Here is a 26,792-nt window from a genome sequence, read left to right as displayed (position 1 = left end):
ACTTTTAGAACATGTTTATCTCTGTGCACTATATATACACACTAACTATACATAATATATTATACCCAGCCGACTCTGTTATGGGCCTCAATCTAGAGCTGGGAAAAGAGCCATCAAGACAAAACCATCAAAGTCACCTAGGCCCTTGGAAAATAGCTTAATCCCATCTTCATTAGTGTATGTACTGCGTCTCTGTGCTTTTCACTTGTGCACATGTACAAAAAGACTGTATTTGACAATATGACGTGAATAATGCAACACAAGAGTACAGAAGAGAGAACACTTTAATTTTAACTTTATAGTAGATATAATTCTAGCAAAAGAAAGCATACTGCAGGCAAAAGATTTATAGTTCCCCAGTGTAGTGAAATGAGTTTAAGAGATCTAACAGATTAGTATATTACTATCTGTAGAGCTTGTCTGTGTCAGTAACTGGGAGGTAGCAAAATTGAATAAATTTGAGCACAGAGAACTCAATAACGAGCTTATGAGATCCATACAACTCAATTTATTAAGTCAATAAAGTTTAAAAAACACCAGTTTGACAAATTTATTACAGTGGAGCAAAAGGTTTGGTAGTTAATTATAGTTCGAATCGGGACTGTCAGTACTGGATATACTGTACGTTAGGCATCAAGGGGAATAGAACATAGTTTATTCTCCACATCTCTGCATGAGACCATTCTACAGACATCAGCATCAGTCACAGAGATTATGGAAGAATGAAAGGTAATCGGGGAACCAGACATTTCAGTGTGACAGTATTGTAAATAAACATTCGATACAGACAATCTAAGTACTACAACACATCAGGAAAATGTGGATAGTACTGATATCTTAGTGCAATGCAGAAGGAAACATTATTAGACTGGCTTGACTAAAAACAAGACTGATTTCTTCCAACATATCCCACAGCCCAAAAAGTGCACTTCATGAAGTCAGAAGCATGAGGTCCGGGGAGTTTTCCTCTGCTACGTGACCTGCAGCTCACCTGCTTAGCAAAACCCTTACAAGAAGACCAAGACACAAACAAACACAGGGAGGGAGAATGAAAAAATAAATCTATACATACAGGAAATGGATCACAGGAGCAAATTTCCAGATATTGGCAGGACAACCCATTCAAGTGTACAAAAGCCTTTTAAACTTATGATCCGCACTACCAGAGCATCAATTACACATGCATGCAAGACTGGAGCGCATCCACTGAACAGCAAATGATCCGTACAGACCAAAGTGCCCAATGTTAAATGACTCGGAAAATGAACCAATGTGTCTATGTGTAGTTCGGGACAGTAACTGGATAGGATTCGAGTTGCACATATAAAGATGGGGAATTTGCTATTTAATGGAATTCAATACAGCAATTTAAAATGTACATGCTATGTTTCCAAATCATCTCAAAACCGAGAAACATCAGAAACTCAAGTTTGTAGAGTTTTTGCTTGGATTATGATTGACAGAAAAGAGGAATATTGTCCTTCATTATTTTTATTGAATAGATAATTGCAATAACCTACAGCTTAACTTTCAAAACGTCCACTAAAAAAGAACATGATTAATGAAAGCACCCACAGCAAGGAAAAGTGCCAATCTACAAGTTTTGAATACTAAAATTTTAAGGAGTCACTTCCTGTGCTTTTGTCCATTATCAGTATGAGACACTGATAGACTGCACAGTACAGGTGGCTATCACCATTGAATAATAATAATAAAACAGCACAACCATAAAGTGATTCTCCAGACCCTAACCTACCTGCATTTAGGTACAATCCATAAAAATTGGATTTGTTCTAAAAGCGTCTGTCATCCAAAGACTTCAGACTTGTTACTGTATATGTGCATTGATCTCATAACTGCTCATCACTTTGTCTTCAGACATCATGTAGCAGTCCCACCCTATGCTACAGCTCAAAGATAATATTTCAAATGTATTGATTTTGTGAAAAGTTGCCAACATGAAAAAACAACCTTTTCTTTAATAAAATAATCTCTCTAGCTTGACTACTCTGACACTGCCAGGAGTGTGGTATGCACTCCACGTACAGGACACCTGTTGCGGGACAATTCAATAAGGGATATTCAGTAGTAAAAAATGAAAGTAAGTGGGAGCTTTGTGAATGGCTCAACTGTTAACTGTGCTCTCCCACACACAGGTTAAGCTCTGTGATCATGGGTTTGAGCCTGGGTAGTGTCACTAGCTGACTAGTTGCCAGCATTCCCCACACAGGTGGCTGAGTGCCACCAATGGTGAAGTGGGGATTAGTGGGCTAGGGCTCTCCAGGCTCTGAGTCACCCCTGTGGCCTCATGGGTGCTTACAGGTATGTGGTGCTGTCACTGAGGGATGCGCCTCTCCTCCAATCAACATCGAATCTATGGAATGGGGCTGTGGTATGTGTGATATGCTAAAAAGCTGAATGGCTTTGAGGGGGGGAGGGGGGGCTGTTGGGTGAAGTTTGTCAACGCTTCCTCATTGTCCCCTGTGTTTGATTGTGGGATTTGTAGCTGCAAAAACATTGTTGCTGTGTGGAGCCTCTGTATTTCTTCCTTGCCATCATTTGATCCTGCTCAGTCTTGGTATTACTTATATACAGTAGATGTGGTATTTCATAGTACCAGCGTGGGGGATGCTGAAAGCCTAGGGTGCTGCAAATGCTGCAGTCAAGTTCATATTGCACAGTGCCTCTATGACAGCTGTCAAAATTCTAAATGCAGACACGAAAAATAAGATAACTAAAACAAGGCTCAGTGTTATCTAAATGTCTATGATAATACACATTTTCTTGATGATGAATTTTTAAACACTTCTAGGAAATGTTTAAAACCAGCAGGGGAGTGGGCTCAGGTATTGTTAAGTACTATTAATTAATCTCTTTTAAAAAAGAAAAAAAGATTTATGAATTACTGGAGGCGTTTAAGCTTGAAGTCTGACATCTATCAAAGCTGCACGAACACAAGGCTTCACGGCACAACAGAGCCAGGGAAATTCCCCGAGAGAGAGCTGCTCCGTGATACAAGTTAGCACAGCGCCCTATCTAGGTGTTGGCACCACGCTCACCAAACAACAGGCTGGAGTCACCCAGGGCCCTGTCAGCACACAGACTGTCTGGCTGGTGCTCAGGGCGCAGAGTAAGGGAGGGGGAGCAGTATGGACTGGAGCTCAGAGCAGGGAAGGGCACTCCTGATTCACTGATGAAGGACTGGTAGAGAACAGGCCATTTAGGTGTAGTGATTCAAGCTCACATACTGTTAGGGATCAAAAGTCTCCCAACTAAGAGAAGCAAAGTGGAGAGGAACATGCTTTGGTCCTTACAGCGTAAGCTGAGGTCCTTTGAGGACAGTTTTGAATGCTAATGCTTGGAGGTGAAGGTTCAGAGGGAGGCAGTTTAAGACAAGTGTGTGAGTGGGAAAGAAACTGTATGTGCCCCTGGGGGTAAAGCTAAGGGGCAGAACATCAGACAGTGCCGAGCAGTGATTACGCAGGAAGAACTGTGTAAAACTCTGTAACACAGAGGGATATCGGTATTTATCACATAACTGTTTGTCTCTAATTAAAGACAGCTGAAGTCAGAGTCACTAAAGCAGAAACTGCATTCATAGCTGAGTCATTTTTAATAATTTACCACTGCTTATACTTCAAAGCTCTTCACTCCACAATGTAATCTAAATCAACTGCGAAAGAAACTTGGGAAAACCCAAGATTGGCTCATGTTCTTAGAAAAAAGTCAGCTTTCCCTAATTTTGTTACCTCTGTAGTTTAAAGTATGTTTCACGGACATGATGTGAAGTACACACTACTGTAACATTAAACCTTGGAAAAATATTGCCCTTTGACAGCAAACTCTAAGTTGAGTCCTAAGGTCAGAGTCTTCATAAATTTATACCACTTCATAGTTCTTACTGGAGAATCTACTGCAGATATACCTGTTAATAGCAACAAGGAAATGACTAGAAGTAGTAGTTCATTTATTAACCTCAAGGATATTTACAAACTCTTAAATAAATTATTTTTTAGCCAGGGCACATTTTTGACAGTGGAAAACTGTCCAAGTCTCCACATAATTAGATATTATTATTGTAAAAAAATGCATGTGATTAATGGGCATGTTTTTGTGCTTTTACATATTGACCTACCACTGTGATTTGCCAGGTGTACCAGCTGTTGATACTCCCTGACTAGTACATCCTCAAGAGAGATGTTCAAAAGCAGTGCCAATCCTTCCTACATCACTAGACTGTATTACAGTACTTACAGTGTTATGAAGCCTAAAGTAAATATAAAACAGCTGTATATAACAAATACTATCAAGAAAAAAACATCATGTAAGAGTAATCACACTTAACATAACACTTGTCAAAATGCATTTAATAATACGTTTTAGGTTTAGACCTACAGTAGAACTATCGCTGGGGTTAGTTTTTGATTTACTATGAAAACTTATGTACCTATTGATTTTGAAAGAATAATCATATAGGTTTATGAATGTCATTATATTGTTCTGTTAATTGTTCTCTAAGAGGCTTAACTAGGTATAATTCAAATGGGGAATTACTGAAAGAGTTATACGTATTTTGACTTGGATTTGCTATTTCTGGTTCTTTGTCTTTGAAATAGACTGCTGAGTGTGTATGGGTTATGTACAACAGTGCATTTTCGACCTTTTATGTAATAGGGACCACCTCTTTAAGCTTCTCCACCTTTGAGGACTATTTTAAGCTAAAAATACCCCATAGAACAAACACATATTAATCAATAATGTAAGTCTCAACAAGGACTGGTCAGCACCGCTCGAGTGACTGGTACCAGTCTGAGGAAGGGGGATGGAGAACCAGGGGCTTAGGAGATGAAGGTGATGAACAAAAATGAAAAGGAGCTGACAGATATTAGAAAGTTTATCAATAGATCTGCTGTGCTGTACAGATCGGTGGGAGGTGTGTGGGTTTTGAATTTGAGATCACTCACCCAGACAGTTGTGTCCGTCGTGTGCCAGTCTGAAGCCATCATAACAGGTGCAGCGGTAGTTCCCCGGGATGTTGATGCACTCGTGCACACAGCCCCCATTGTAATCACTCTCACATTCGTCGATGTCTGCAAATACGTAGATGGAACACCGTCAGGGGACACATTAGAAGCAGCCAACGCTGGACCCCATTTTTCACACATATAGATTAAGTAATACGACACACTTGGTTAAGATGGTTTTTCAGTTTTCCAAAATGAGAAAGTGTGAGGCAGTTCAATCAATTCATCTATTTGAAAGCATGCAGTGTGATGAACTGGTCATTGTACATGGTTTCAGGCACTACAGTATATTAAATATGTTTATATCACTTACTGCACATCAACAAAACAATTTCATATGTGAAACAACAGTACATTTATATGTAAACTATTGTAAGTTATTTAACATACATGTAAAAGCACTTCAGGGAAAATATAATTGGCATTCATTTACCTTTAGGCATTATATCTATACATAACAGTACATAAAAAGCGTCTTTAAGAGTATGAAATAGTGATTTACAAGGACTGATGAGTAGCAAGATCTATTGGCCAGAGCTAAGAAAATGTGTGACGCTGAAGTATAATAGATTAAACAGCAGCATGTCAGGACTACAAGAACCGTGAGTGAACGGGTAGATTTATTATGAATAAAATTTTAAAAAATGAATTTGTATATTCATATATTTCCAAAAGCCTTTCCTACAGGGAAAAGGGAGGAAATGAACGGCAGAGAAAACAAGTGGATAATGAAAGGAGGAAAAGGGGAAATGACAAGCAAAACAGAAGGAGAAATATGAAGAGAGGGGGAAGAGGAAACGGGGGAAAGGGAAAAAAGAGATACAGAGGGAGAAGGAGAAAGCCGCTAGATGAAGCAAGGCCGCAGCTGAAACAACACACAGGCGAGCGGCTGGTTAGCTATAGCAGGATTGATGAAGTGCAGGCAGGAGGTACAGGCAGTCCCTACTCATTTACTGGCCAATTTACAGCAAATTAGCCGGATGGCCTGCCTTTGTTGTTGTGGGGGCTTTGATGCAGAGGTGAGGGCTGCTTAATTTAACCTGACAGGACGGGGAAGCGGCCTGCCTGCCTTCTCCTTAAGAGAAATCAATCGGAGGGAAGGAGGGGGGTGGGGGGGTGGGGGTCTTTTGTTCAAGATGAATGCGCAGATCCCCCCCTTATTGCAACTCCCAGCAGGGGAAAAACACATTACAAACAGCAGTTATTCCCTATGAAATGGATTATTGTTATCAAAACGAACTTCAAGATAGCAATCCCCATCTCCAGGGAAGATGGACAGTCGTTTATAAATGCGCACGTCAGCCTCTCTATGTTTGCTAAATACTTTTATTAAGAATTAATACATAATTATTTTTGCAATCTGAAATGGTCTTTTTTTCTTCCTAACCCTGACAAGTTGGAATCACCCTATAATGTGCACACCTTCCTCTGGAATGTGCATTGTTGAGACAACCACCTTTACACAGACTGAGTTCCAAGTGCCTAGAGCACAGTTAGCACTGAGTGAAGAAGTGAAACTGCTGTAGCTTCACAGGCCCGTCCCAGGGATGAATGTTGTGTAGGAAGCCAAGGACACCTTGGCCAAGTCAAACCCACTCAATCCTGGCAGGGTTTGAACAGAATGTGTGCCAGGAATGTGAATGTTCTTGGGGAATCCCAGTCATTGTTGGCTAACGCCAAAACCAACATAGGTGAATAAAGAGGTAATGTCCAGAATACAGGTCTCAACCTGAAATAGTACCTTTATTGGGGAGCTTGGTTTTGTGTCTTGAGTATCCTGTCATCATGCTGAATTTCTACTACTAGATAGTGAAGTGGCAAACCAAAGAAACAGCACAGCACCGTGCATTGATGGATGAACCCATCGATATTTTTATCTTTGAAAAATACACTTCCTCAGCTCACTTCCTTAGGTTTACTGTGAGTCTTTTAATGAACTCATGCTGCAGAAATAAAAAAAAGACATCTAAATATAAATAAAACGATTCAGAATGTGAAAAAAAATCTGTGATCTCTCTCTCCGTCCCTTAAAGAGCTGCTCATAGAAGTATCTAATTTATTTATTAGTCGTCTAATTTTAGATGAACAAATAAGACATTACCCTCATAACTGACAGTATGGGCTGAACATGAATGTGGTGAAGGAGGTAAGTGGGGGTGGGGAGGGTCTAGAAAGGATTCCCTGCTGCTGGTAGCTGGTTCTGTGTACCGGTGGCAAAGCATGCTTTGCATGCTCACGTACAGTATGCACACTACAGGATGAAAGCAACTGCCCTATGTGTTATTATGAAACCCTGTTTCTGCGTAAATGTGTTTGCATTGCTCGGTTCAACGAGAAGATACGGAATTGAAAACATTCCTGGACACGAAAAAATTATATTGCATCCATCTCTGTGTTACAGCTATAAAGAGCTGGGTGATCTGCATTAAGATAACATCTGTAAACACGCTCGGAGGAGCGCAAGATACAGCACAGACTCCCCCTTGGACCGCTCTCGTAATGAATGACAGTGACGCTGCATACATTTACACACAGGGACATATTTGTGAGGCTCACAGTTTGGACACAGACAACATTACCCTTGTCATGCTAAGCATTTGCATCCTGTTAATCAAAATAGTCTCATCAACCACATGAAAGACTGCATATACGTCATCTTAAAAGTAGCACAAGCCGATTACTCACAATCTGCTGAAGAATATGTGCATGCAATGCCTCACTATGAATCTCTGTAGAGATTTAGGCACGTGATATACTTCATCGCACATCCAAAGTATTCCACAGATAGACTATTTAACACTGAAACTGCCCAATGCTAAAAGGCAATTACCATAGGGATACAGGAGAGTTGAATGTGACACTTTATTTACATGGAACTGAGGGTGTGGAGAGTATTGAGTGCAGAAGCGCTCAGTACACAGTGGATGAAAAAGGAGCTCTTCTCTTTTGAGGTATTATCTGGGAAGAGCAAAGCTTCACACCATACATCCACTACCTCAGCAGGGTGCTAATGACCTACATTAGCATTACAAAATGCTGCTCAGTTGCTGTTTTTCAAATTGTATTTGTTTTCCCGCTTGTGACAAAAAGCACCCTGGATGTACCTCTCGGCATGGAGAGCTGCTGTCAGGCCAAAGAAAAGCAGAAGAAGGAGCAAATCTATAAATGAGGGAGAAAACATATCAAAGAAGAAGAGTTTCCAATGAAAGCTTAAATCTCCGGAGGTAACGTCTGCATGCCTGATTGCTATTTGCCTTTAAGGTGTTTTTGAGCCAATTTCTTATTTGCACTCAGAAAGAGAAATTGCTATCACTGTCTCCATGCCACAAAGTGTCTTGCAGAAGCTGTAGAGTATAAATCTAACTACAGATCATGCTCCTTCTAATCATATAAAAATATAGGATAGCATTTTCCACACAGATTAGGAGGATGTCCCTGCTAATGCACATCAGTGCAACTGGACACAATAGTGCTTTGACAACAGAAGGAGTGATGTTGATAGTGGAGTACAGAACAATCAGGTATTGAACGGCCCTAAAAACTGTGTCAGCACTGGTGTCAAACACCAGAAACTGTAATTAGGAATACAAAAACTAGACAGTAATTGAATTTAATGTTTTCCTGATTTGTGCTGTTAATAACTGAGTTTTAATATCAGTCTGCAAATCCTTTTATCCTTTTAAGAACATTATTGTATTATTTCCAGAATAGATGATCCAAAATATTTTGAGGACAAACAAAAAGAAACATTTTTTTTTCTTTCAGAAAACATTAAATGTGCAGAGGTATTTATTTCAATTGTACGAATCTCAAACTAAAGTGCAACACACTGCTTAATCTGTGGCACAAAAATACATACTGCTAAAATTTTAAATTGATATTCATGCTGAATATTTAAACCTGCACTACAGTATTTTTCCCAAACATAATGTATTTGCAGCAGCTTTGAATGATCTTGGGAAAACAGGATCATAGGGCTTTTATAGGGAGTATGTTTCTTTCATAAACGTGTAATCATTTTAAACAAAGTAAAAAATAAAAATACAAAAGTAATTTCACATTATGTAAAATGTCATATTCTTTCTTTTCTAAAAGAGACAGAAGGTAAAGCAGCCATTGAATTCAAAATATATGCATTACAGTCAACATCTGAAGCTGGAGATACAAGGCTGCTCGGCACAAAAGTGCCCTAGCAGGGTTAAAAAACCTGTCCTGTCTATTCATTTTACAGATTATAAACAGAATGTTTTCCCAGGGTTACTTCATAACAAACCCTCAGAGCTGCTTTTGATTACACATTTAGAGGAGCTCAGAGACTGCTGAGCACCATGATAGCGCTGAAAGGCAAGGCTCCATACAAGATGCAGTTCAAGGTTTTATTAATTTTTCATTTGATATGAAACATGTGAGATCACCACCTGAACCTGTAAAACCTGCCATATGGCATTGACCCACACTGAATCACGAAGCTTCTGGGTTTTAGTGTTTCACCTCCCACATGCATGAAATCTTGCAAGTGCATGTGTTTTTGCCTCTCTTTCTATAATGTGAAATGTGTTAGTCTCATCACTCCTGGGAAAATCTACCAGCATTTAGAAACACATTGTACAAAGAATTATTTGCATCAGAAACTCTCAGAAAAGGAAAAGCTGTCTTTTTTAATATGCCTGATTTATGAAATTCATTGTGGAGCCCAGAAGGTTTTATTTTTTGCTCTGTAAGCCCCAGGGATAAATACTTTCCAAGCAGCTAGGTTTCTATATACATCTATACTTACAGTATTTCATCATTTAAATATTTCAAGCTGTGTTTCTTCTGTACTACATCCTTTAAATGAAGCACTGTCTCTTGTGAGGATGCAATGTGATTGTCTTTCCCTGTCAGAGCATTTAATTGCAGTTTCCTAAGTATATCACATGACTGTGTGTGTGCAGTACACATGCATTTGAGATGTACATTCAAACATACTGTACAGGCAATGCACCTGTTTTCTTCTGTAAAGATAGCCATGGTACTGCACAATGTGATTCTAAGACAGCACGTCAGGAAGAGACACGTGTTACATTTAGTGTGTAAAATGAATCGCCATGACACATTTTAAATGATGACTTATTAGGACCTTTCTAATAATTGGGCCACTGATGTCCATGAACATATTAACTACTAACTAACATATGGCTTCTTCTTGTTTTTTGTGTATAGGCTTTCTGGATAGGGAACATCTCTGCTGCAACCCATAATCTAAATGTATACAACATTGTATGGGTGATTGTGTTATATACAGTATGTGTTACCCATGTATGACCAAGCTAGGCTCTGTGTTCCTGTGGCTGTACTACTGTGTATTTATATATGTATGGCACTTTCACAGAACAATTTTCATCATAAATAAAGGCTGCATTCAACTTCCTAGAGATGCCCAAGAATAACACTTTAATCGCATGCTGAATGTAGCCATCTCCACGACATTCAGTGCCCTTCAGATGTATTCATACGCCCAATAAAATAGGAACAAGAACCATCATTTAGCAGAATAAGTTATGGATTGAATTATGTGTCCCACTTAAAAAAGTCTATAAATGTTATACTATCATCACAATAGCATTGCACAGCACAATGTCATATTTTTGAGAAATGAATAAATTGCAGAAAACAAGAGGGTGACATTTATTCAGTATCAGTATTCCTTGAAATAAAATTTAACAAAAACAATTATACAGGAATTTTTTCCTATTAGCACGTACAATGATATCCTCCTGATCAAAATAAAGAAGTCTCTGCCGATTTTCTGTTTCCATGGGTTATAAAGGGAGGTGATACACAGCTTGTGTCACCAACATGAATCATAGTTAAAGTCAAACAGCTCACTGTAGACTGCAGGCAAATCGTCACTGACCTCCATAAGTTGGGAGATGGCTATAAAGGAGCCCACAAACAGATGAATATACCACTTTCCACTGTAATGCCTATTATTAAGACATTTTTTAGACTACTGATATAGGACATCCCTAGTAGGAATATGATACAAGTCTATCTTGCCACCACAGGCTGTGAAACAAGTGGTCTGGGAGACAACCGTAAATCCAAAGGTAACAGCTGGAGATGTCCAATGCTTACATGCATCTTGCACAAAGTGGAGAAGTGTTTGAAGTCACCTGCGTGAGTATGGCATTCATAGCTGGGCTGCAAGGAAGGAACCTCTTTTGAGGGCAAACCACAAAAAGAGCCAACTCAAAGTTGCTAAACATCATTAGAATTACAGTAGATACTGTAGCGCTTCGGGGTTCACGTGGGCACCCTCGCCGCTGCCACCTCAGGTTGGCCCCCCACCGTCGGGGACTCAAACCCGGGCCTCCGGCGTCACTCAACAGGGACCCAGCCTCTTGAGCCAAAGGGAAATCTCCCATCAGCCCGGCGGCTGCGTGCCCTGGTATTCACAGGGAAGGGCGGTGACATCACCGCTCTGGTAAGCCGGCTCTCACAACCAATGGTGGCCGTATGCGTTACAATACAATGGCTTGCTCAGGTGAAAATGTCAGGTGACCATTCAATGAAAATGAATGGTCAGGTGAAATGAAATTTGAGTTTTCTGGAATGCTCATCAGCATTTGAATTGGCGTAAAAAAAAAGACAAAGCTCTTTTTGAGAAAACACCATTACCCACTGTGAAATATTGTGGAGGTCTATTATGTTTTGGGACTGTTTTGCATCTATGAGTCTTGGAGCCCTTGTCCAGGTAGGGAATGTCATGATCCCAAAAACATACCAGCACATTTTCTGGTTCTTTATGTCAGGAACCTCAAGCTTGCCCAAAAATGGATATTCCTGCATGACAATGATCGAAAGCATCCACCCAGATCAATAAAAGAATAGTTAATTGCACACAAAATAAATGCTCATGAAAGGTTTACTCAATCTCGAGAGCTCAATCCCATTGAATATTTTTGATTCTAAATCAAGATGGCTGGCCACTAATGGAAATATAAGGGTCAGAAGGACTTAAAGAGTTAAAGTTCTGCATGTAGGAATGTTCCCATCTGAAGTAACAGAACCAACATGCTAGCACGCTACAAGAGGCATCTAGTCAGTGTAATCTCATGTTTTTTGGATTTAAATTGTTTATATAAGAAATATGACTTTGTTTTGTGCAATGCTATTCAGATTACTGTATTACAGTTTTAATATTTTGAAGGAAGAAATATTATTGAATCTATATATAAAAAGATGTATATCTTTCTGTTATTTAATGTTTTGTTACTGTTTCATCAGGGGTTTGAATAATTTTGTAGGGCACTGTACTGTATACACAAGCTTTAGGATGTCTGCAGGCAGACCAGGGCACATCTGAGAGGAGAATTTTGGGGCTCTCTCTTACCTTCGCAATGCTTGCCATCCCCAGTATAGCCAGACTTGCATATGCACTTATAAGACTTCAGGGTGTTCTGACAGATAGCGTCGATGTTACAGTTATCCAATGCTTCTGCACACTCATCAACATCTGGGCACAGAGAGAAATAGAGAAAACAGTGTAAAGCAGAATAACAAGCTGTTGAATAATATGGATGCAGGTTAATAGTATACATTTATAAAGGTACTGTACTTGCATATGACCTATAAAAAAACAACAGCAAGAATGTAATTTAAAAAATCTTTTTAATTCTGCATATACATTAAAAACATCTGTTTTACTTCAAGGATACCACATGAAAATAAAACATTGTTTTAACTGATTTGTTGAGTTGTGCATGTTTCAACAAAACCAACATAATTCAATAAAACAAACTGCTTGATATAAATAGCACAAAACCTGAACTCAAACATTTTATTTCTTAAATAAAGTCATTCTTAATTTTAAGGTTCTCTGAGCATAAAATTGAAAAAATAAGTATAACACTCAGCAATGTTAATTCGAGATTAAACATACACACTGGACTCAATGTCCAGAATATGACAAAGCCCCTACCAGATGAATGGCAGTGTAAGTGGTAACCAATGAATACACAGTTGCTAAGAAAGGCCTTCACCACCTTCCCTGGACAGAACTCACGTCTACTGAACTCTGGTGGAAGTGGAGTATTGTGTGTTTCAGTCCCACCACGACTTCATCTGAAGATCTGAAGGTAACTCTACTAGAGGAAAGGGATGGGATTGGGCTGTCAATATTTCCCAGCCTTGTGCAACACATGTCCCTGCCTCACAGGGGCTCAAGATGATATACGCACTATTTTTACTTTGTCAAGCTAAACAAACTCTATGTGTTTCCATGGATAGTGCATGGATTTCTCAGGAGACTTCACCTACAGTTTACCTAACACTCCTTTTGTAAATGCTGTAGGAATTCAATCTGTTCTACACTTCACAGAGATTTTCATTAATCACAGCTGATCTCAGTTAACAGCCACAGGTGTTTGGGATTACTCAGTGTAAAGACTGACATGGTTGAACTGCTTCACAATGTGATCCTTATCTGATACTGCATTTCAGTGCTATTAGCCTCTTGTGAATGAAAGGGCATCTTTTATGTGACTTCTGTGGTCTAATACACAATTGAAAAAAATGTGTCACATACAGTATACAGTAAAGGGGAGGAATAATTTAAGCAACTTCTGAAATGGCAGTGGATTGTATCAGCTGTTTTTCAGTTAGGTGTATTTGTATAGCGCCATAGCTTGCCAGAGCTTTCAAAAGGATGAACTCAACAGTATCTAGAGTTGTTTAATTTTTTACTCAAGCTGTAATTTGCACAATACCAAGGACAGAACAAAACTATGATAAACACTAGTGTGGTCAGAGTCTAAGAAATTTAACAAGCAATTAAAAGGCACATGAGACAATCCCCTTCTGCAGCCTGCACTGGAATTTTCTTTGCAAATAACATTACTTTAAAAAAATCTACATTTTCCATGGTTGATAAATAAAGACATCTAAAGAGAAAGATGCCACTCCTCACAATTGTGAACAGTGCAGGATAACTACACATACAAGTTGCAGGCATCCTGGGTGAAGGGTACAGGGGATACAAGTTAATCACTCATGTGAAATGGCTATTTACAGTGTCTTGAATTCTGACACAGATATACTGAAAGACAAGTGATCCCATACAATGACTCAGATCCACACTTAATATTAATTTACCCACTTGCAATCTGAAACTTTCAAATGATTTTACCACAAATGATGCATGTAACACCTGTAAGGTAATGCAGTCCACAACACTAAAAGTGTATCTGCCCAAAACATTTACTGTGGAAGGAAGCTAAAAGTGTGCTTAAATGCACCCTACTGCCCAAAACAAAACATAAGGTGTTTTCCATAAAATCATAAGACTTCAAAAATCCCTTTAAATGTAAATCCCTTTTTATATACTCTATAATAATACACAATAATACAATCTTTGGTACACGTATACCTTTTTATAACTAATTAGTAAATACTCGCATTAAAACATAGATAAAGAATATCATTATCCATAATCAATATGTCAGTTCAGCTGTTCTAAAAATGCACACAGAGTATCCACACAGAAGATAGGAATGTCATATGTTACAAATAGTAAAGAATAATGTGTATCACAAAATATAAAATGTCAAATGATGGCTAGAAATCAATATGGTGTATGTAATGGGAAATTCCAAATACAAAATCCTGATAGGTATTGACAAAGGCAAAAAAACAAACCTGAGGACAAGAGTACATTTAACATTCAGAACAGGAAGCTCTTCTTTCTCTAAAGGGTTGAGGGAATATGGAAGCAGCTAAGCAGCCTCATTACTGAAGTCAAAACCATGACTTTTTTTCCAATAAACTGTTAGATGAGATTCTTGAATCCACCCTTTATCTCCCCACTAATGTTCAGTGGTGGTGCTCAAGTCTGGGACTTTTAGCATCCCTAGTATAACTTTATCACATAAGCATAACTTACATAAACAATCATATTCTCATCTCTCGAGACACAAGCAGCAACTGATGACTTAAATCAATGTAGCACCATACACTTAGGTTGCCAGCAATTAATACAAGTGGAGTTGGATCATCACAAATGGATCTCCTCATCAATTTCTTGTTGTACAGGACAACTGGTGTATTGTTATGCATGCCAGTGCCTTATTCACCAAAAACCACAAAGGAGATCTACACAAAACTTTGATTCATCCTTAAAGGAACTGGCCCCACTGATAAGTCCATTTAAAGTGTTGCTGAAACATTCTAATGGAATAAAGGCATTATGCTCTTAATAAGTCGTTCCTTTCCATTTTCACCAGGCTTTACATAAGGTCATGCTTAAATGACCTTGTCACCCCATCAATTTTCTCAGTAATGAGGTAAATTAATGTTTATGCAACAATTGTATGAGTTTATCATAGTCACAAATAATTAATGAATAAAAATGACACCAAAACCATTTATACAATATCTAAAATTTGTTTACAATATTTTTCTAAAACAAAGTGCCCTTCAGATTAATTCATATCCCTGATGAAATAAGAAATATCTTTAAAAATCTTTTTAAAAATATCTTAAAATGTATTTTTTAACATAAAGATTTACAGAGTGGATGATTCCAGAGAAAAAATTATAAACGTCATACTGTAATCTTTAATAACAATGCTCATAGCAAAGTCATATTTCTCATAAAGGTCTGAAAACATAAGAGTCACATGTATTCACACCCATGTATCAGTATTTTGCTCATTCCCAGCTGCCACTCATTACTCTGACAAACCAATTCCTGCAGAGTGCTGTGAAGTTCTGGCACTTTTGAGGCAGGTTTTTGACCGTTCCTTCAGGCACAATTGTTCTAGGTCCATTAGAGGCTTTGGTTTGCATTTGTGAATTGCGTTATTGAAGTCGAGCTGCAAATGTTTGATTAGATTAAGGTCTGGAAATTAAGAAGGCTAGACAAGAGTATTTATTTTATTAATGTGTGCAGTTAACCATTTCTTAGTTGATTTGGATGTACAGTATGCTTTGGATCATTGTCATGCTGGAATGTCAATTTTCAGCCAAGCTTAACTTCTTGGCAGAGGGAGCTAGATGTTTGGCTAACATGAGTTCATGATTCTCCCTATCCTTTCAAGGGCTGCAGGACCACTAGATGCACATCCACCCCAAAACATAATAGACCCAGTGCTGTGCCCACCCTTCACAGCGGGAATGAGCATTTTCTTAATGTGAGTTCACCTTTTTTATGCCAAACATAAATCTGATGAACATGTCTAAAATGCTCAATTTGCATTTCATCTGAGAATAAAACATGGTTTCACTTGTCATTTACATGTAGTCTGGGGAATCCTCTTTTTGTGGTTCCTCCTCAGAAGACAACATTCATGCAGGTAGCATCAAATGGTAGTTTTTGACACTTTGTATTCTTAAGATATCAGTTTGTGTTGATTTAGAATTCTTACTTTTGGATTCCTGTGGTGGAATGATGCACTTGTTCCCTCTTCATGGCAGAGTTGCCAAAGGTCTTAAATTTCTATTTAATGGACAATACAATGGACAACAAGATTCAAATTTCGTAGGTTCTTTATAGCCATCGCCAAACATGTGGAGGTCAAGGAACATTTGCCTGTAGTGTTTGGACAGTTCTCTAACCTTAACCATGGTAATCCAAACTATTGCTGAATATTGGTACTACTGAATTTCTTAAGTGTGTTACCTCTTTTCACACCCCAGGTAAACAGAAAACCTTCAGTAGGCTTCCAGTGCACTTCCAAAGAGCAGAACGTTACTGTAGATTGGTTTTTGTTGAATTTCATTTAGAGAAATACTAAATAATAAGAATAAATATGACCATTATGATTTCTCAAATTCAACTATATATAGTGCAGAATTATGTTATCGTCAAGCTTCTCATCAATAGGAAACTCGTCAAGATAGATGCGAGGATACGTGGAGCAACGTAATGGAAAATGTTACAGGACAACCTCTTTCAGGCTGAATTCTGGGATAAAAAAATCACCTTTCAGCAGGACAATGACAATGCTACACTGGACTGACTGAAGAATAAGAAAATGACTGACTGTCATAGAGTGGCCCAGTCAAAGTCGTTACTTGAATACTCTTGAGAAAAGACTTGAAAACTGGTGTTCATGAGCAATTTCCAGGCAACATGAGAGTTTAAGCAAATTTACCATGAAGAATGGGCAGAAATTTCATCAAGCTAGTGTAAAACATTGATAGAGACTTAACCAAAAAGACTTGCAGCTGTAATTGCTGCTAAAGGTGCTTCGGCCATGCGTCTGAATACTCATGCACTCAACATATTTCATCTTTCTCTGTACTTTTAACTGACATTAACTGTAACTTGTTTTATCCTTAGAAGTCTTCAGATTTGGAATAAATAATTAAGTTTAAAAATATATGCATGCATCATTCACAAAATTGGAATCATAGGAAGGTCCTGAATACTTTTAAAAGACGCTGTATGGCACAATGACATTTCTCTGTACTGTTATTATGATCACAGTATAATTCTTCTTAGCAAGACTTTATCCCATCTGTAACTCATTCTGGTACTGTATATGTGTTTTTTGTTTCTTTTTCACTTGGGGTTTGAATACATTTGGAGGCCACTGTGCATAAATGGAATAATAAGTTTCGTTTGATGCTGAGTAAACATTTAAAAAGATTACGGGATGTTTACAATTACACACAATCAGTGGCATTCAAGTACTTTTTGTTCCGCAACTATTACAACTATTTTTGTTCTGTTCCCCTAAACAAGCAACATTAAATATCATTTGTGTTATACAGGTTATACTAGTTTCAAATAAAAGTTCTAACTGTAAACCTTGTCATGTGGATGAGGGGAAAAACAAAGTTAGCTATTCTTTATTGCCAGTCTAAGGTTCTCTTAATATTGAGAGTGGTTACTTCACCATTTCTCTGCCCCACCGAGCAGTCGTTACCAAGCTTCATGAAAAGACAATATAAGCAAGTGCTTTCCTGTGGGGTAAAGGTTAATAAGTCTGATTACTCCTGCGTGGCTATCAGCCACACACACCACCTCTAGGAAAACAGCAGGCTTCAATTATCTTGAATGGAGAGCGACAAGCTGTCGCATCAACGCCAGTGAAAACCAGGAACTTGAATTCTAGGAACACCAGGCTATTTCGGTAGTTTACTTTTAGCTCCGTGGTGCCCTGATTGAAATGTTATCTGCCTTTACAGTGTGACAGGAGCATGTAGAGTGCCACTGGTTGCATCAAGGTTAAAGGACATTTCACCTAATGTGAGCAGAGAGATCCTTGAGAAGAAGAGCAGCCCTGAAGAAGATAAAGCCCTAAGACTGCCCCTTGTGATTTATTCATTTTATTTTAAACAATTTTCACCATATAATGATTATTACTATTACTATTTTTTTTTTTTGCTGATGCTTTTATCCAAAGTGACTCTCATTTACTCCAATTTATGCGACTGGATATCTCCCAGAACAATTCGGATGAAGTACCTGGCTCAAGGACACAACAGCATCGTCTTATTTGAGATTTGAACCCACAGATCTCAGTTATGAGTTCAGAACTGCCAACAACTGCTCTACAAAGCTGCCCAGTGATCCTTTCAGGCACCTCTCAAACCAGTAAAGTAGGCTTTCATGCAACAGGTTTTAGTTTGAGAAAAGGCTTTGATTTGTATGGAGTAAAGTTTCATTGTCCAGGGAGATGCAGTGGCAGCTCCACCCTTGTCAGCACATATAACTCAGCTCTTACAGAGGGGATGCAGCACAGTAAGCTCTTGATTTCCCCACAGCCTAGACTGGGACTGCTAAAGTGGAAGGTCTATGACTCGAGGAGTGAAATAGTTAGACATTAGGCTCCGAGCTGATGCATGTTTGCAGAAAACGTTGTAAAAGTTGAAGGAATTAAAAACAAGTCACAGCAGTCTTCCAAAACATTTTCAGGAGGAAGACTATGAAAAGACCTCAAAGTAGACAAAAGCATTTACTGCAGATTCAGACATTACAGAACACAGTGCATTGGAGATAATGTTTCAACCATCTCATTTTCATTCGAAGAACACAAGGCAATGGAATGGAAATTGTACAGTTTACATGAAAACTTTACTTAAGCTAAAGGAAAGGTAAATATGTGTATGTTAAGTACTGATTTAAGATGTTTAGGGCAGATGAACAGGCTCAAGACAGTAGTATACCCAGTCTTAGAATGCCAAATGATTCAGTTTGAGTTTTTTTTTAATTTTTTAAACTCTTTTTTTCCAATAGAGAAGATACACTTAGCAAATGATTTACGTCAGAGAAATGGTACAAAAAGTCAGTTATTGAGATAAAAGGGTGTATTAGTTGGGATTAGAATATTGTCTCAAGAACAACAGAAACTGAACTGCACTGGAGTGATTCAAAATTTAAATGCCTCTGCTGCTAAACTAAACATGTCAGAATCAATACTGTTATGGTTCAGTTAAGAGGACATTCTTCTGAACACTTGAAAAAAGAATGCATTCAGTAACACTGCCCTTGTAATTGACTCACGCACATAGATGAAAAGCTCTTTTTTTGTTTTAGTTGACGTATATAAGCTGTTGGGAATAGTTTTGGCAGAATAGAGTAAAATTAGGAATTTCAAACTGGAGTGAATAAACATTGAGAAAAAAAACAAATTTATGTAAAATAAAACAGATCCTTTGACCGTTGTCTTTAAGGTGAAGTTTATATATGGCTTTTTATGTAATTTCGTTCGTGTTGCGTAATTTCTTATATGCATTCTGTAAAAGTTTATTGTTGTTTCTGCTAAGACTGCCTTTTGCCATGCTAACTCAATGTTCCAGTAAAAACAAACAGCTCCTGAATTCACTTCTAACTGTTGAGTGAAAGGAAATGAGATAGGGAACTATATCAGTGCTGCACAAAGCACTGCTTTTTCAGCTGGTGTGACCTTAATTTCTTTCCCCTACACACCTCGAGGTTTAAAAGTTTTAATAAATACATTTACTCCCATTACATAGTCTGTTAATAGCCTCAACTGAATCAGAAACAGGGCAAAAGAAACAATATACTGTGTATAATAAAAAAGTTCACTGAATACATGAACTGCTATAATCAACCATAAAATTGTCTTCAATCTATACAGCCATCATAACTCTGACATCTTTGAATGTCTAATGTTACAGGCCTTTTTGTGGAGCTTTTCATATTCTGTTAAGCACAAGTGTGAGAAAGCTGGTTTGCTCTTTATCATGTACTGTAGATCAAGTAACAGAAAAAATGCAGTTAATGGTCCAGTGTTTTCATTAACCCCAAAGGTTTTTCAATCTATTCTACATAAATAATACTGTTATGTCATTTAGGTGCTGGGTGCAAGTTACCTCTGTTGAAACAGAAGCAGTTTCTATATCCTCTTTCAATTTAAATATTTAATTTAATTTAATTACAGATCTTTAATCTGATATTTAATCTGAAATGTGCTACTGCTTGGAGATAAACAGATACTTGATAGAATAAATATTTGTAGAATGCATCTAGAGCTTAAGACAGTATAAAAAGCATAAACAGTATAAAAATGAAAATATCTTTATCCTCTTATAGATGGTGTGTCCTTCAATAGGAACTAACAGTGGAGTGGCAGAGTACTTGGCAGGCTGGAGGTGTGCAATTCAAAGACCAGGCTGTATTTACTCTCCCCTGAACCCTAAACTGCCTTTAGGCGCTTGTCCCCTGGACAACTCAGACAATGTTGTGGGTTTGCTAACCCACAAAATTCATCTTTTTCCCTGAATACAGGACAAACAAGCAGACTGGCCTAGTTATCCGAAGTGAGAAGCTGGCATACAGATAATTCTTCTGAACCATTATAAAGGAACAGAAGGCCTTACTCCTTCAATGAATAATTACTGTGGACAGGAGGTGAGATGGATGTCAATGTTGGGTGGATCAGGAAGGAGACAGCAAGGTCTTTTTGTGATATCTAACAAAACAAGCAGGGAAGCAGTGCATTGATGATGCTTGGACTAGAGTCTACATGGGAGGCCGTCAAATAGCCTAGGAGCTGGAGCTGTGAAACTGCAGTACATGTCCTAAACATTTAGAAAAAGCAGGCTTACAGAGGTAAATTTGAAATGCTCAAACACAAAAGAACTAGAACATATTGATAGCTCACAGACTAACCTGGCACATCAAGGGCCTGATGCAGCCAGACAAAAATTAAAGGTGAAAAATTGACAGTCCTTCTCTTTTTGGGGCAACTTTCCTCTTTCAGTTAATAAAGAGATGTACTATGACACTATTATGGAGGACAGGGTTCACCTTGGTTGGGCACTGCTGTTGTACCCATGAGCAATGTACTTCACTCACTTTGTTTCAGTAAAAACCCCAGGTCAAGTATCAGCCAGACAGGGTCTCCCAAGTGCTCAGCTGGTAAAGGAACACACCTGAGGGTCTGAAGGAGTCCTGGGTTTGAGTCTGGGTCTCGGCACTAGCTGACTGTGACTGGGATTCTCTAAGTGGTGCACAGTTGTCTGATTGGCACCGAGGGTAGGGTGGTATTAACTGGCCTGGCCTCTCATGGCTCCCAGTGAGCCCTTGCAGATGCGTACTGCTCTCAGTGAGGGAAGCGTCTCACTTCTAACCAGTACTGAACCTCCATTACAGGGCTGTGATGGAAAATAGACACTGATGTGATGTATGCTAAAATTACACAAAGCATCTTACATTTCCACCTCAGACTGAAAATAATGCCTCAACAGACAAGCTCAAACTTCAATTCTTTTTAAACCTAAAATGATGCTGAAAAGCAATTAAATCCTAGCAGCTTAAAACCAACGTCCTGCATTTCTTTACATTACAGAGTGTCTCTGGAGAGCTCAGTAAAACAATGATGATAGTAGTTATTGCATTTTTATAGTGCTTTTCAGTCCAAATGATCCCAACACACTTTACATATAGGAGTGGACTCACTTTAGCTACTGTAGATGTGCTGTATCAAAAGGGATGATGTGCAGCCACCATTCTGCTCCAGCAGTACCACAACCCAGGAGATCAAGTGGAGAAGTGAGAAATTGCATTACCCATTGAATTTAGGCTGGCCTGAAATGTGAAAGCCAAGGGTGCTAATTAGCGAAGACTCCAGGTCTAACAGCTCTAGTAGCCTTGACCTCGGTTTTACTGTCTCACCCAAAAGACAACACCGAGAGCACTCTGTCACCATTCTTAAGGTATTTGTCTGGAAATTTTGCTCCCAGGGAAACAGAGCCAGGTGTAAGTGGTCCACAACACCACTTACACCAACAAGCTGGTTTTCTCTGGACGGCTTCTGTCTTATGCCTACTGACAAGTCCCAGCCTTGCTTAGCCTCTGAGAGACTGCAGGGTGGTGATGCTATAATATTAAATTATAATATTCTAATAAAATTATAGCACTATAGTAAAATTATAATATTATAGTAATGGTAGTGATATACTATTGAAGCAAAGGATTGGGGGGAAGAAATTAAAAAGCAGGAAACAAATGGTAGGAGATGGCCATGCTGACTATATAAAGGCACATCAATCCACTCAAGCTATCTGTCCAGTTAATATCTTTGATTTACTGGTGTCCACTTTGCATTCCACACAAAAAATAAGGAAAGGAAACCTTCCCTTTCAGAAGTAGGGCTATAACACACACCTACCTTTGGTAAAGCAATGTACATCTAAGAATTATGTAAGAATATCAAAACAAAGTACTTCGCCTTGGAATACATACCGGCTTATCCATAGTATATATTTATATAGCACCTTATAAAGATACAACATCCCAAAGTGCTTTAGAATAAAATAATAGAGACAGCTATACACACATATATCTAGTCATTTATTAAAGTAAAATAGTAAAACAGAATGAAATAGAGTATAAAGGTAAGTGTATTCCTTAAATTAAGAAATGTAAGAATTTTAATCAAAGTTCTGACTGAAGTGTAAGATCTGAGATGGGCTGGGGGGCCATTCCACTGCCTTGGAGCCACAGAACAGAACGCCTGGTCTCCCAGTGTTTGGAGTCTCCTACTGGGAAGAAGGCCTGAGACTTAAAAGTACAAACTGTAGTTGTATGAGAGGTCAGCAATTCTCTTTATAATTAAGACCCAAACTGTTCAAGCCCTAGAAGGCAAGCAGCAGCAGTATTCTGAAGGTTATTCTGAAATCCACTGGAAACCAGTGCAAGGAAGCTAAAACAGGTGATATATGTTAATACATTTTAGTTTAAGATAAGGTCTCAGCTACGGAGTTCTGGACATGCTGTAACCTGTTAAGAATATATTTGGATATATCATCAAGAACTGTATTACAATAAGCAAGCCTGAAAAAGGCAAATGCATACATTCACTTTCAGAGTAGGGATTGGAGAAAAATGTAAATGGATACAAGCAACGTTGTGAAGGTGAAAAAAGGGCAACTTCATAACATTACACTGAGTTTCAAACGCAAGTCTCAGGTCAAAGATGACACCCAGATATCTGACCTAAGAATTTGTACTTGCTCAGGAGAGCCAGTCAGCACAACATCAGTCTCATCAGAGTTCAGATATAAAAAGTTTTGCTGCTTCCATTTGGTAACATAATCTAAGCAGTGTGGAAGTGTGTATCAGTATTACTTTATAGTACAATATGATTAAAAAAATGATGAATTGCGGAGATCTGTTACCATTTTCTACATAAATGTAGTACAAAGATGCATAAATTCACTGATATCCCGATGCTGCTAGTATTGCTCTTGCTCATAACTTAATTTCATGTAATTGAAAAACATTTTTCTGTGTTTTAATTATTGATTTCCTAGTAAAAAATGTTTCCATCTTGAAAGGTGACGAAGATAAATGAGAAATACATTAAAAGACATTTTTAAAGGTTTTTCTGAAGCATTTAGCAGGTCATCCTGTTTTCTTAAGATGCCAATAAACAGAGACGAACAAGACATTAAAGTCACTAAAAATATTAGAATAAAAATATGAATATAGAAAATACTGTCATATAAATATACCTTTAACTTAACATGACATTGTAATTGATGAGCTAGGGCTTGTGCATGTCTGCCAAATGCTCAGCTTCTTGCTGAGGTACCTCTGCCTTATCTGCTTTAAATATTCCAGAGGATTAATCTGTCAGCACTGCCGCTCCTCTGGACAGACTTCAAATGGCAAGGCAGCCTGTCACTGCCATTTTACAAGACATAATAACTGTATAAAAGGATTCAAGACCTCAGGGGGTACTTTTAGAGGGATCTATCATTGTGAGGCAAAAAAATGCTGTCTGGATTAGTGAACCTATGTTCTGGAAAACACTTTTTTTTTAAAAACCAAGATATTGAAGAAAAGGGGTCATGCTGACTACGTGGGCTTTATTTCTAAAACAAAAAGAAAAAAAATCGGAAATACGAAGGCATTAGCAGACAAGGACTGTTCATAACCATTTTCTTTATTTTAATTATTAGGATTTAATTCTGATGTTCGGTTTGGCACCACTTAAAAGGATTTCATTTCACAGAACATGAACAGAGGCACTGCCTAATAATCACGCCTCTTAATACATGCTGTACCAATAGTCTCTTTTTTCTTCTGTAAGGAACTAAGGCTGGCTCGCAGACTGTTCTGGAAGAGGGTTGCTTTGAGCTGACACCCAGGGCTACAGAATTCCTGTTTCAAAGTGTATGTGTATGCTGACATTCTTTTCTAAAAAAGCAGGAACCACGTGGCGACATTTAGAACTATTGGGAATATACTATACAATTAATGCTTCAGCTGTGATTTGTTGGTGAAACTATTTTGCGAATGATGCGACCTCTCGGCTACATGCTGTAAATTCAGCTGAATAATGCAAAACAAGAGCTAGTTCTGCAAATCTCACATATACCTGTTTTAATTTTATTCCAGTCTATTGGGACAACAACATTACCCCTTGTCACTCGTATTTATGTACTAGGGCCAAGGGTTTGCTTCAAGCTAAATATGATATTTATATATACACACTGTATATAGTAGCAATTAAAGCTATTGCAGACCTTATATTTATACCACTTGAATAAGTTACATGACACTTTCTCCGATGCACACAGTAATTATTCTTATTGAGTGCTCCCTAGCCAAGTGGTTCAAAGACACCAATTATAACACAGGGCAACATAATTATAACTGTGCTGTAGCCTATTATTTTCAACTGGGTCCTGATGCATAGGCTACTAATCCTAAATGAATGAGCTACTGCTCTTGTAATGAATGGGGGGGGGGGGGGTGAATATTTTTTTGATGATTAGAAAACCAATCCGCAACTCCAAGAACATTACTTCAGCCTTGGTGGTGCTTGCCCAGTCTGTGACTTTCAAGACTGATTATTGCCCACTAATACCAAAGACACTGTTTTGTTACCTACTGCTCTAATTCAGCTTCCGGTGATGGAACTCTTTAGTGTCCCAGATTTAAATCATCCATTGTTAAGTCAAGAGGATCATTCATATCTATGCCCCATTCTGCAGAGAAACAAAGATGTAGAAAGGGCAAAACGTAATCAGCTCCACACTTGATCATTTCTTTAAAAAAATAGCATAATAAATGGAGATGGGTGGAAGGTGATAGAAATCACTCACTGTATGGGCTGTAACTGTAAAATCGGCGGTTATTTCTAGTGGCTTTGCTTTGTGAGATTCAAGGAAATCACACTATTCAGTATGACCCGAATTCTGATTTGGCAGATCACTTTTAACTTAAAAACGTAACGTATCCACTAAAGACAGAAATAAACAAAATGTTATTGCTGCACATGAAAAATAATATTGACATATGAGACAGAAACAACTTTTGAGACTGCCACAGAGCAAAAAATGATATTACTGTGGGTGGCAGATAAGACAGTAGGCTTACTGTACTTCTGGCTCATTGAGAACATCAATACCTCTAATGGCTTTACTGATACATTCATGCTGCTGCCATCCTCCGGGCAGAACCTGAATTAGCTAAATCCATCAAATAAAGTAAAGTATTTTGTTATTAACTGAATTCCTTTGACTTTCAGAGTGTCTGTTTTTTCAATCACTTAACACAACAATAGGTTTTCCAATACAGGCCCTAAGGCTTGTGCTAGAATTGAAGAATGTAAACAAACTGTTCTAAACATAAGCTTTTATTGCAGATATTACAGAAATACCAGTTATTGACTAGGAAATTATTTAATATAGAAATAATATAGTTACAGACTGAAATATTGATGTACCAACAGAACAGCCAAGAAAATTAAATGTTAAATTCATCCAATTTATTAAACACTAAAGCCAGAACTATGAGTCTAAGAGACAGTGCTTAGTTTTCTTTTTGTTTTGGTCTTGTAGCAGAGCAAGCTCATACATAGACACCCCAGAACCATACAATTGCCAATCAGTGACTCACGAAAATCCTGAGAAGAGCAAAACAAATGCAAGAGATTAATGATCTAAGTGTCAGCACAGCTGCCTGATGAAGTACATAAAGCACTGCTAACTCTATATGCTAGAAAGAGGCTGGACGGGGCAGCAAACACATCATAACCACCACTGAAGTGAGCATGGCTGCCACTGAATGCCACATCAACTCGATCCTGAAAGCCAGAGCACTGTAAATATAGCAGAGCTGCCAAGCGCAGACCAGGGCAGGGTGGTGATCCTACTGAAGCTCACATAAAACATTAAGAGCCCCATTCGCTGCACGCTGTTTATATTACATTCCAATAAATAAACGGCTTAAAAGAGCTTTGTCAGACAGTAAGTCAGTGGAGGCAGTGGCAATGCAAACCTTAGTTACTGTACACATCATTA

At 38.3% G+C, this 26,792-nt stretch overlaps 1 protein-coding gene across 1 annotated transcript in view; it reads right to left on the bottom strand.

Annotated features, from left to right (window-relative positions):
* scube3 (signal peptide, CUB domain, EGF-like 3) overlaps positions 1–26,792 on the bottom strand; it is a 116,939-nt gene that overhangs the window by 82,733 nt on the left and 7,414 nt on the right. Inside the window, exons 2-3 of the mRNA XM_088920999.1 lie at positions 12,400–12,522; positions 4,965–5,090 (exon numbers count right to left, since the gene is read on the bottom strand). Of these exons, the coding sequence (XP_088777125.1) occupies positions 4,965–5,090; positions 12,400–12,522 (249 nt within the window). The remainder of the gene's footprint in view (positions 1–4,964; positions 5,091–12,399; positions 12,523–26,792) is intronic.

Source organism: Atractosteus spatula, chromosome 7, assembly GCF_055471065.1.
Source record: "Atractosteus spatula isolate fAtrSpa1 chromosome 7, fAtrSpa1.hap1, whole genome shotgun sequence".
NCBI lineage: Eukaryota > Metazoa > Chordata > Actinopteri > Semionotiformes > Lepisosteidae > Atractosteus > Atractosteus spatula.
This window is presented reverse-complemented; position numbering and strand designations above follow the sequence as displayed.